The 13,713-nt window shown below is 31.5% G+C and overlaps 1 protein-coding gene across 3 annotated transcripts in view; it reads right to left on the bottom strand.

Moving 5' to 3' along the window:
• The window catches only part of LOC106472282 (calpain-5-like), a 52,989-nt gene that overhangs the window by 13,855 nt on the left and 25,421 nt on the right, over positions 1-13,713 (bottom strand). For all 3 annotated transcript variants that reach the window (XM_013932912.2, XM_013932913.2, XM_022400879.1), the window contains 3 exons: positions 9,432-9,631; positions 4,834-4,911; positions 4,356-4,554 (listed from right to left, as the gene is read on the bottom strand). In XM_013932912.2, coding sequence (XP_013788366.1) covers positions 4,356-4,554; positions 4,834-4,911; positions 9,432-9,631 — 477 coding nt within the window. The remainder of the gene's footprint in view (positions 1-4,355; positions 4,555-4,833; positions 4,912-9,431; positions 9,632-13,713) is intronic.

The following is a 13,713-nucleotide window of genomic DNA, read 5'->3' as shown; positions in this document are numbered from 1 at the left end:
CATTACCCATTTAAGCCGTCTCCAGCCATTATTAATACTTACTTTGTTAGATATACTTAACAAAAATCATCATCAGATCATTCTAATAAAGGTGTAGACTAATAAACTGTAACAAACAAAATTATCATTTCAGTAGTCATGCAAAACAATATTTGAATTTTTAGCCCTGTTGAAGAATGTTTTAAAGGATTGAATTAATTTTTCTCAGTTAAACTATGCAAGTCCAACAAGTTCAAGATGTTTCTCATAACAGTCCTAAAGTTCCAAACAAAATGTTGAGTTTCATAATTGTAGGCCTATATATATATTTTGAATTCTCTGCAGACCTACATTTATATCAATGATAATACTAAACTAACACTATGTTATTTAGCTTCCTCATTAGAAAAACACAAGACCTATTATTACTATTATTTACATTTCTTTTCCATGATTGCTTGACCCTACTAGTTATGCTTTCAACTCAACCATGAGAATACAGAAGGTAGAAAATGCATTGTATACCAGCATACCATGATAAATATAACATATTTTGTCATCACTAACGCTAGCATCATGTTTACAGTGAAACTGACAGATCAACTTCACATTGAGAATTAAATAGCAGGGTCAATTAAACAAAGCTTCTTTGATGTGTATGCATTTTTGTTGCATTAAATACTTTTCTGTAGCTTCAGGCTATTAGAAGTCATTCTGAATCAGATGCCCATTTTATGAAAATGTGTAATTGTAATTAAAGTGGTCAAATTATCATTAGTAAAATATATTATTACAAAAATTATAAAAAGTTTATAGGTTATACAATGCAATAGCATTTATCATTTGCTTTAAACAGTGTGGTACACCTCACTGTTATTGTATCATAAGTTTATCAATGTATAATTGTGAAATATTGTTACAAATGTCCTGTACTACTTCCCACACTTCAACCAAGTTGCTTCATTTCTGTATAACCCTAAACAGCCTTAATATTCATATCATGACTGTACATGGCAAACTGGTTATGAATATTCCAAGCAATGTAACATAGATTCTCTGGTTATCATCCAAAACCCAAAAATGCTTCATAAGCCCTTGAAAAAGAAAATAAAATCTATGGCTCAGTGAATGTGCATAGCAAATCTTCTGCAATATCCCTGTTGTTTCCTTCTGAAAAAACAAAAAGTCTTAGATATATCCTTGTTCACCCAAAAGTCAATTATACAGTGCCACAGATTGCCTGTTCTCCTTGAAACAAGCTTTGATTTCCAACATACAAGTTTATAAAAACCACTACTACTTTCTCTGGCCAACATGGAAAATTACTACTGCATAACAAAACCAAGCTTTTTTCAAACTCAAAACACATCCTTTAACTCAAAGTCTCTCTTTAAAATCTCAGAAAATGCTGATTTGAAATGATTTCCTCTATTATTACATTAATAACATTTTAACTTCTATTATTTAATTAAAATTCCTTTCATGTGTGTATGGTATTTTGTACATTCTTACTTACATGTATTATTATTATTACAGAATATATTTTCTTAACATTTCACTCTTCCTGTGTCATTAAGTGATTTTGTTGAAAAAACTGTTCTGGAAATTACTTTTTGTGCAAATACACATCTTATAATTCCTTTTTATTTTAAAACTATTCTTTCTTCTTGTGTTCAATCACTTACACATCACATACATACATACAATGCTATTTCACCATTTAGGTCATAATTATTGAAACGTGAAGTCTCACTTCCAGTACAAATACCACATACTGATGGGCATGCTTACACACAGTGGTCATTCACCATTTACCTCTAAGGAAAGAAAGACAATTTTTAAAATCATTCAGGTTAGTGGGTTTCTTTTTAGATACTGAAAGATGGTAACAGAAATACAATGCAAAATGCACATACTGTACCACCTTGTGATGTCAAGTTTAAACATTCATTAAGAAATAAAGTTCCATAATAATTGCACTTGACAACATAATATTACATATCTTAAAACATTCAATAAGGCACCGTTAGTTATTGAAGTGACAGTTTCTTAAATTGAATTTGTGTAAGTAAATAATATGCAAAGAATGTATCTTACACAAGTTGCAAACTTTGTTTTCTGTTGTTTATATAAATGATAAAATCATATATTTAATCTTTCTAAATTATGAAAGCCATGAAAAATGTTGGCATATTTCTCATATGTTGGAAATATTACATAATTAATCATTTTATTTTACAATTAAATATTTGTACCTTCAAGCCTCTACATTGTTTTTTTTTGTTATCTTTTTAATCCCAACTTTAACCTAGATGTTTATGCTTTCAACAATTCACACAAGCGATACAATACAAATGAGTCATCCTTCTAAAATGCCATCAATTTTGTTCACTTAGACCAGCATACACTTAACTGAACAAGAAACACAACTAACTTGATTAGGTAGAAGGAACAGAAATGAACACAATACTACACATCTTAAAGCATTCAATTAGGCTTCATGTTAGTTACTGAAGTGACAGTTTCTTAAATAATACAATAATAGAAGTAAATATAACATGATAATTTTTATTTTATCATTGTAAAAATCAATGTTCAAAGGTGAAAATAGATGTGGTGTTACCAGAATATATTTCTGAAGTAAACTGACATTGGAGAAAAATGATGAAACAACAGCACCAAAATTACACAAAACTTCTCCAAATGTATGAAATTCATGTAAGTAAGAAATACAAGATGCAAGTTTAGATGGCTAAGTAGCAGTGTAAAGTATCAGCAACTTGTAAAAGAAGTTAACCATGAGAAAACACTTAGATTTTGTGAAAACTCGTGTGAAAAGAAACTCTGATAACATCATTTTTACAGATGAATGTTCCATTATTCTGGAAAGATACGTCAATATTGTATTTAGGAAGTGGTATGAGCCACCAAGACCTAAAGTATTGTTACACATCCTATAAAGCTACAATGTTGAGCAGGCACTTTGAGAGGAGGCAAAACTCTTATTATAATGGCATATTTTCAGAAGCAATAAAATCACAAATTTACATGAGAATCTTGCAAGAGGTGCAATCCATTTTGCATAAGAAACCCTTCTGTATGAATACAGACTAATGCAGGATAACATAACTGAAATTACACTAAAATATATTTTCAGGAGAAGTTAATCAACTAGTGAGTACCTCCACTAAAATCCCCTAACCTCAACACAACTAAAAAGATGTGGCACCAGCTACAACATCACAGCAGAAAAATGTGAAGCCATGGAGAAAAGAGGAACAGCAAGATGGTACAGCAAATTTTTGGACATCAATCTTACCTAGCACATACAACAAGTACTTCAGAGAGAGATGGAAAAGCTTCTGAATTGTAAAATTTGACAAATATTGGTAATCGTCAATAGGAAATAACATATTTCACATTTGTATATTTTGTATCATTTTTAATGTTAGGAAAATATTCTATTAATAAAGCATTTGGTAAATCTTGAGTAAAATTCAGTTTGAAAAAAACATTTTCTTTCAAGTTCAACTGTGAAGAAGAAATGTGACAATATCAAATAGAAATATTTCAAAATCAAACTTTCAAAACTCATAGTAGCCTGAAAATATAAAAAAATGATTAGTGATGAGGCATTGTGTGCATATAAAATGGTTTACTATTTCAACATTAGCCAATTTTCAAAGATTTATAAAATTTCTTTACCATTTGCATGAAAAGTAGGAATACTAACTGAAAAGAGAAAAACTGTACAATTCTTAATGATTTGGGAATAATATATATATATATATATTCATAACATTGTACTAGTAATAACAATCTATAACACAAAATTGTATGCAAGTTAATTTAAAAAACTATGAGTGTTAGATACTTACTTATCATATTTGAAGAAAGTGAATTAGCAGTAATATGCAGGCTATTTAAGTTTAGAGTGAGTTCAATAAATTTTCATGTATATTTTTATTACTATAACTTATTATGATTTACCTCAATTACTATTGTCTGTCATATCGTTTCACTGGTTTCATTTGACAGGTGTATAAAAACTAAGCCAGTAACTATCTAAAATGAGAAATTAACTTTAAATGTAGATTTATATTAACACAGATATTACTATGATATACAAAAATTGGATCATCATTCCTGTAAAATAAAGAAGGAAATCATTTTGTAGATTAAAATATGAAACAATATGTAAAAAAAAACAACTAGAGATTCTAGCTGAATAATTTAACCAAAGTATCAATCAGTATAGACACTTTTCTGACAAGTGTCAGAAATTTTTTATTGATGCCCGAACAAAACCAAAGAGATTAAAAGTCTAGAATTTTTTTTTTTTAATATATGTAGTCTTATTTATATTTAACAACTACCTGAGGATTGCGAAGAAAAGTATCTCTATGGTTTAAACAGCCTCCTGCTCGATCTGTAACTGTTCCTTTAGGTCCAGTGGTCCACTGACCTTGAAATGTTGCTTCTCGCCAACTTTTACTGAAACTAAACCATGAAGTATTTACCATGTGGCAAATGGACATATCTGTGAAGTGACGGCAAAAATCTTCAAACGGCATCCTGAAATATTGCATTAAACATTTGTTTGTTACAATGCATCTAATCAAAATAGATTTAATTATATCTTTTAATAATGTATTGCCCTTCCTACACTCATAACAAACTTATTACCCTTGTATATTTTTATCACTTCTTTCATAATGTAACTTTTATCTTTGTATGAAAGAAATGCTGATGAAATAATGTTAAATTCCCTTCTTATAATATCTCAAATTAATAAGTTTGAAAAAATAGGTCAAACATTAACATTTCTTCAAATATAAAAAAACTAAAACTCACCAAAACTCTCCATCATCCTCAAATGTCAGCCCTATTCTTTCTCTTTCACTGGATGAAATCTTGGCCCACTCTGGTGAACTAGAAAATAGTTTTGTCAGTTTGCAGGAACTATAGCACCACCTAGCATACATTGAAACCAAGAAAGGGAAGAACAAAAGAACAGCCGAATAGAATGTAAAATTCCATGCACCAAGCGAAAATGAGCATATAAAAGTTCTTTGTACTTACAGTCAGTTATACTGGGAAAGCATGAAAGAATGAAAAGCAAAAAGAAATATAACCTGAAAGCAAGACAAAAGAATACTCAAATATGGAATTTTATAATCAAGTTGTATGAAAAAATGTAGATAATATTTGTTTAAATAATTTTATTTGTAAATATTTATTTAAAATTAGACATCTTTATATTATTTATACAGTAGAATAAGATGACAGACTGCTGGTGCCATAGTAATACCAAAAAAATAAATAATTCACTTATGACTAATCATAATTCACAATGACTATTCTTAAAGATCAATCAACTTGACACTTGTTTGATGCATGTGAGAAAAGATGAAAACGAATTTATCAACCAATAATATCAAAGAATTTTTTATTTAACTGTTTAACACTGACCAATAAAGAAATACTTTTATCAGTAATCTACCATTTTATGATGTCACAATCTAACTGCATTTCTTATCAAAACAAATCCTACTTTATATTGTTTTTAGACTTAACTGCACTGTTCACACAATTATTTACAGGTTATCACTTATATTAAAGGTGTTTGGTAATATATGCAAGTTTTTCTAACAAACTATGGCCTAATGTTTTTAATTTACAATTTGTCTTCTGTGATAAAACTTCAAATATGATTCAACAATAGTCATATTATCTTTAAAACAATTTTAAAGAGAAACTATAAAGTTTTTTTTTTATCAATCACTGATAATTAGCTTGCTAAATTACGAATGTATTTCATTTTAATTTGATTATTAATTTTCATTTTTCTCTTTTCCAATGCATAACAATGACTGATCAAGATAAGATATTTTACCAATCTTGTCATTCTGGTTATCATCACTACACTTGCATGACTTAACAAATCAACAAAACATCTAAATAATAATTTTTTTGAATTATGAATCTTTTTTTTATGGTCTTATCTATTTTTCTAGAAAGTATTCTCAGCTTAGCTAACAGAAAAATAAAACATCTACAATTTCACAAGTTTGAGCACTCTGAAACATTCACTCAGTGAACATGTGGTGTTCATGTTAACTTCATGGGAAACTCCAGCTTTGATTTATTGCTTTTGATGTAAAAATTACTGCTCCAGTGAGTACAGATTATATAATTTAAAGGAAACAGATGAAAATAAAACTTTTGATAATCATTAAGGAAGTTCTAGAGGTTATGCAAATGAAGTATGAAAACTGTAAGATGAAATAAGTATTTTTATTTTGAATATAAAAATCACCTTTCACTCAAACCGACTCGATAAATCCTTTAGAATTTCACAGACAAATCTTTTATTAAAAATACAATGTTAAAGAAATCTGATTTCTTTGTGTACCAGACTTGTAATGTTTATTAAAAACTTGTCAAATTTTGTGAAGACAAGCATAGTGAATTCAAAATTATAGTAAACATTATTATGAATAGTTTTACAGATATGGGATGGGGTCAATCAATTGGACCAATCCAGTGAACAGATGGTTAATTAAAAATATTGCTGCAATATTGAGAGATTTCTTTTATCGTGTGCCATTTTTCTAGATGTGATTTTTCCTATTCGAAAGGCAGTTCACCCTACTTGCATGTCAAAATGTGCATGTCATAACCATTTAAAAAGTTACATTCACAATTTAATTCAACAATTTTATTGTCAATTTATGTCATTAAACTTGGCATCAATAAATATTTTATAATTCAAATGTTTATATTATCTAAGATTTAGTTTTTAATTTCAAATGGAAATATTAACAAATTCTCAGTCTTCAGTTATCTGTATTAAGTAATGCACCTGGGGCTCTGAATTCTTCCCTATGGATTTTATATTTTTCCTAAAATGAGTTATATAGTGTGAAACCAATTAGAAACACAAACTGTACATAACGACAAACAATAATACAAGTATAAAAAGTTTTTAAATAAAAAATTTGAGAAGTAGGAATGAGAGTACCAAAATGTAAGGAAACAAGTTAGGAATGGGTAGGATAACAGTACAACACTTGATGGTTTTTGACATAATGAAACCTCAAAGTGGGTGTGGCTATAGTTCTGCTTATTCCTACTTCATTTGTTTTTTGTAACTTGGTAATTCTTCATACTAAATGAAAGGTGTATATAGGTAAATTTCTCTGCTGTAAACTTTGTTTCAGTAATCAAGTACAGATACACGTATGTAATCAAATTACGTGACCCTAACAAAATGCATGACCACATAAAGGGGGTGTGATTTGATGTCAGATGTGAGGTAGGAAGCTCTAATAGTCATACTTTGCTTATGGGAGACATAATATAGCTATCTGATTGGTATAGGTAGGGCCAAAAAATTGTATCAAAACCCCTGATTTTTGATATTTTTAAATTTGTTGGGTATTTGGAAAGGATTAGCCACTGATAAAACTCAATTGAAGTCTATAATTGGATCAAAGTTCAAAGTAAAATATGAAGTAGAAATGGGTGGAATAATTGTCATACCCACTTTGAAGTTGTACCATGTCAAAAACCATCAAGTGTTGTATGTTATCTCACTCATTCCTACCTTGTTTCCTTACTTTTTTGGTGCTCCCATTCCTACTTCCTCATTTTATTATTTAAAAATTTTTTACACTTGTTTCATAGTTTTTTTTTTTGGTACTAAATATCGAGAGTGACTGGGCTCTAGACCTTTGGCTGGATTAATGGCTAAGGCTTGTTTTGCACATTCAACATAACTGTTTCTAACCTTATCTCTATTCTTGCAGTTATGCTCTCTTCCTGGGACAAAGACTTTTCAAGGTTATCAACATAACATTTTCTCTTTTTTTGTCATTTTGTTTCCTTGAAAGGCATATTTTAAAAATATCACTGTTTCATGTACAACCTTAGATGTCAATAGGTCACACTTAGTTTGGAAACAATGCTAACATAAATTATAAAACTTATCATTCTTGTTTTCAGTCCAGAGTGCTTGAACAAAGCTGTGTCAGACTTCAACAACGATAGGGTTTGTCCTCATGTAGGAAACTCATGTCTCAGGCACTGACTGCTAAGATAGAATTGCTTTGTCCAACATAGAACTCTTGAGTCAGATGTATAGAACTGAAAACTTTGCCTTCAAAGGTTAGATCATAGTTAGAATCTAGATCTAGAGAATCTATGTAGTCCACATATTTTTTTCCACTTAATACAGCTGCAAGCTGATCGCCTAGCATGTGTGCATAAGCAACTGTGCATCTGCACATGATATGAGGGTGGGTTGTTACTGGCAACTCATATAGCATGCTTGTAACCATAGAATATGGCTACTAGTGTATTGTTAGCTTGTTAGTAGTGCTGCAAAATGGTTATTGTTATTACCAAGGTTATAAATAAAACTAAGAAAAATGCTTTTAGCCAAGGTAGCCTAATTTAATCATTTGTATTTAGATTTGCATAAGATGAAAGCAGGAGAGAACTATGCCTTTCCAACATTGTTAGTCAGTCAGTCAAATAGTCAGACTGACATATTTCTAATTTTGTCAATTTTTTTTATTTTACTCTACTGACTTTCTCAAGTGCCTTGGTAGCTTGTTTACTACTCAATTGTGTGTATAAAATGCTTATAAAGTTTTGCTTACATGCTGTTTGCAGTGTGTTTGAGATTTTAATTTGTATTACACACCTGGCTCATTTTTACAATAAATACTACCATACTTATGATAAAATTTCAAATCTCTTATCAATTTGCTAATATATTAATAAAATTGTTAAACCCACCAGAGAAGCATCTTCTATGTTTCCATAGCTTTCAAAGCAATTATTAAATCATGTGTCCTTATCTGATGTACATGATTATAAGTTATAGAAAGAGCATTTTCTCCTCTCCAAATGCTTATTACAGTTATTTCTTGTTGGTGGGCATACATAGTCAATTTTTGTAATTGTAGTAAATTCAGAATTACAGTAAATATTATTATATATAAATTCAGAGATACGGATGTGGTCAAATAAACCAACCATGTGTGCCAGTCCCAAAATGGTATTTCCAAATAAAGGGAATGTGTCTTTATTAATGACTGGAAGAAAGTAACTTATATGAACAATTTGTCAGATGAAACACAACATTTAAATTAGATGCTTTTTGTTCATGCAAGATACTGTATGCAGATTGTAATCTCACTGTAATTTTTTTATTTATTTTGAAGCTAATCTTATAGTAGTTTTTATTAATATTGAATCAAATAACATACCAGAAAACATTATTACACTATATATTTTTTAAAGTCAGTTTTAGTGTTTTGTAGATGCATTAAGTATTTATTTTCAGTTTGACCAGTAAGTTTGAAGTTGATTTTTAATGCTTTTTCTATTTTACATTTGCTCAGGATATAACACTTTAATTACTGCTACAAGCTCTTACATACCCATCACTAAATGAGCCTTCCCACTCCTTTCCTCCCCATGGATTACGAAGTCTAACCATGTATATTTTTTCTCGTCCTGTGAAGAATGAAATCAATCCAGTATTTCCAATGTAAACTTTCTTCACAGCAGTAATACCATATGCATGACCTTTGACCAATCCAACTTCAGTACGTTGTTCCATCTGCTGCTGATCTGTTGCCTGTAAGATAATTAATTGTAAATAAATCACAGTTATAGTATGAAAGGTAAAATATTTAAAATAATCCCTTTCATTAGTTTATCAAAAAGTTAACCCTGTGTCCTTTAAACATGCTTATCTATATAAAAACCAACAGTAAAATTTTGTGAATTGGCTCTATTTTAAAAACGATTCTGAATAATTTTCAAAATATATAAATGTTCTTGACATTTAGGTAAAAAAATGGCACTGAAAAATAGGAATTACATCTATGTATGCCAAATCAATTTCCTTACTAATAATACCCGAGGTGATTTACACCCCAGCCTTAAATCAATATGTTGAACTGGCTATACATTTAAGTAGATTACAAATAAGAGCCTCTCCATACCAAACAAACATCTTCTCAAAACACTTTATTGCAGAAGTTGTAGAACTGAAGCTGTATCAACAGCAGCTTGACCATCTTTTTACTGCCATCTTATTCCTTCCAACTGTTCTTCAACTTGATTAACATATTTTTGATTTCTGATCCACTACTTTCTACCATGTAAGAATATTTTCTTCTATCAACCCTTGGATAATAAATGGCTCTATGCACCATACTTGTAACCTTAGAGCAAGATGAGTAAAAATATCAGTGTTTGAAATCTGTACTTGACTACCTACTAAATGATGACAACTTAAGTTTCTCATCGACTTAAACAGTCTTTCAAACTGCTCCTACTATAAATGATCTCAGAATTTCCTGAAAATTTTCAGGATGGAACTCTGGATTATTTTTAAAATGGAGAATATATCTTCCTGCACTTTTCATGGAAAAAGTCATGTAACAGATTTAAAACTAGATGGAATGCAAATGCACCTGAGATGGTATATGTAAGTACAAACAGTAATCAAAACACTCATAAGGAAAAACATGTAGGGTTGTAATGATACAGATTTGTGGTTATATAGGGTTATAATAAAGATGAAAATACTGTATGTCAAAGCTGACTAATATAGCTTAAAAGTTAACAGAAGTGCAAATGCACCCAAAGTGGTATATGGTAGGTTGAAAGGGTGGGGTGGTGGAATGTGGTGCTTGTTTTAAAAATAAATAGTTATTATGATAAAGTTCCAACTCCCTGCAATACATAATGTTATATTACATTGTTTTGTTGATTTATATGGTTACAACAAATAGCTATTAACAAGTGATCTGTGACTTAATCAGAGCATGCCAGTTAAATATCTGATTTTGTTGTATCTACTGCTAAGTTATCAGTATACAACTTAATTTTGCAGGCTGATTATGTAGAAGAAGTACTTAAATGACTTCTCTATGATCAGTGGAAGTGATTTTTTGCTGAAAATTTGTTTCTGGCTATCAGTTATTCTAACACAGTTGAACCAAATCTTCACTTCAAAATTAGGCATGAAAAACAACACCAGATGTGGGAGGATGGGTGGGAAGTGAAAGTAGAGGTAAGTATCTATCTGAAATATATTTTCACTGTGGGCTACAGATGGAAGACCAGCAGAAGGTACAAGTAGTGCAACGCAAAGGTGAGGGAGCTTACAAAAAGCCACGCATAAAGCCAGAGTGTGGGAACAGAGGAATGAAGCACCTCTGAATGAGGTTGCTGAAGAAAGGTAATGGAGATTGTTCTTAGAGAAAGGGCATGGATGGAAATTATGGTTGAGCCAGCCAGAAAGGAATGACAAGAACAACTCGACACAGAGTGGACCAGATGAGAGACATTACTTGAGGTAGAAGATGGATGGGGGGTATATGCATAAAGGAAAAGGTCCTTCCAATCCTGGCTAAACACATCCACGGCCAATGCAAAGGTATGTGGAACTGAGGACCAAAAGAGAGGAAGCTTGGCATTCAAATGAGTGGCAAATGATTCCAGTTTGGAAGTATCCTACTGAGTACATAACCATCAGAATACCTGGGGGTCAAGAGAATGCTCCATAGGTAAGATCTTGTCTGAACAGGACAGACAATCTGCAACAAGATTGAGGGCACCAGGTATCTGACAAACCATCAAACAAATTTGATGGCTATGAGCCCATAAGAGGAAATCTAGTGTGGAAACATAAGAACTGGGATCAATTGCCCACTTGTCTGGTGATGTAAAAGGCAACCGTTGAGTTGTCAAAATGAATCATAACAGTCATGCTCCATGGAGATAATAGAAAATGAATCATCACCCGATGAACAGCAAGGAGTTCCAAAAAGGTTGATGTGAAGGCCTAACTCCTTTTGAGACAAATGGTCTGAGATCTCCTGTGTATTGCAGCATACACCCCATCCTCACAATGAGGCATCTATCTGAAGACATGGATATCTGGATGGGAAGAAGGAATAGGTATCCCCACTGTTGTGTTGTCCCTGTCTAACCAAAAGAAGTTAGACTAAAGGAAAGCAGGAAGGGATATCAGTAAATCCATAAGGTGCCATTGATCTTGTAGTACTCACTGCAAGGAATGTATGTGGTCATGGCCAAGATGGATATGAGCCTCCTGTTATACCCAAGTTTCCAAAAGAGACAGGCAAAGTGGGGGAAAACAAAACTCAAAACTAGGTGCTGCAGTCAATAAGGAAGAGGAGGGATCAAGTGACAAGTGTGACAAAGACAAAACACAACATACCTGTAATATCATGTCTAAATAATGGGTGACTTATGTCTAGGCACTTCAACAGGCTGAGAATGTGCCTGCACAGTGAAGAAAGGGTTCAACTGCATAGATGAAGTCAATTGTGAAAGGAAGGTTTGTCCTACTCCTATTGATGAAGGACTTTTGCATCCTAATTTGCATGCTTAAAAGCAGCTGAACCATGTGGTATATACATGGAATTAGGTGGGACTTTTAAGGCTAGTGGCAAGTAAAAATTTGGGCACTAGAGGGTACTCAAATAGAGAATAGCTGTAACTGTGAGAAGAGGTTAATAATCGTATCAGAAGCATCAGTTTCAAAGTTGACTTGCAAAAGCAAGATTATGAAATGCTTTGAATGTTATGAATGCTGCAGGTGTATAAGAAACTGATGCATTTGGTGGAAAACAAATAGTAGAGCCAGGGCAACAATTGTAAACATCTTTAGTGAACATTTTGAAATTACACCTACACCTACAAACTTGCTAAATTCCTAGTTCCTATCTTAAACCCCCTAATACTAATGCTTATGTCATTAAAGATTTCTTTCACGCATGAAATTTCTCAATTTCCAGGTGTTAACCAATATATTATGGCAAGCTTTTACATTGAATCTCTTTTTAATAACATTCCTTTAGAAGAAATGAGACATGTCTGTCTTAACAAACTATTTCCCAATAACAATAGCCTGAGGACTGGATTAAACAAATAGCAATTTGCACAACTACTAAACCTTGCTTTAAAATAAAATCACTTTGTCTTTAATGGTTAATTATATGACCATATAGATGGTGTTGCAATGGGTTCAAAACTAGGACCCTCACTAGCTAATATCTTTCTTTGTCACCATGACCACACGTGGCTGAACAAGTGTCCTTCTGATGTTACACCCGCATTCTACAAAAGGTAGGTAGATGATACTTTCTAACTCTTTCATAACCAAGAACACATTCCTCAACAACTTAAATTTTCAACACCCTAATGTAAAATTCACTTGTGAAATTGAAAACCCAAACAAAAAATTTAGCACCTCTGTTTACAGAATGAAAACTTTTACTGGTTTGTACACATCCTTTTGATGAAGAGATGGAAAAATCATACAATTTACGTTACAACTAATTTTATAGCAATCAGCTCTTTCATATCCTGAAACAGTTGCAAATTAGTCATTCATGAATTTGTAATAAGCACAACAGTCAAATTATCAACATATGGAAAATATGCAAATAGCTCTAAAATGGTTTAGGTGGTGATGATTTAATCCTAAATTAGTGTCCTTTCCTAATCAAAATAAATAATGAAAGGAAATCTAGTATGCATCAGTGTCAGTGTCCGATGATGTCCCAACATCCATTTTTTGTTCAACTTGGGGGGCATGATGGTGGGTCAAACAAACTATGTGCCCTTGCTAACTAATGAATGAATATTTGCTATAAAATTCTTATCAATTCTATAAAT

The sequence above is a fragment of the Limulus polyphemus genome, unplaced genomic scaffold (genome assembly GCF_000517525.1).
Source record: "Limulus polyphemus unplaced genomic scaffold, Limulus_polyphemus-2.1.2 Scaffold5215, whole genome shotgun sequence".
Classification (NCBI taxonomy): Eukaryota; Metazoa; Arthropoda; class Merostomata; order Xiphosura; family Limulidae; genus Limulus; species Limulus polyphemus.
This window is presented reverse-complemented; position numbering and strand designations above follow the sequence as displayed.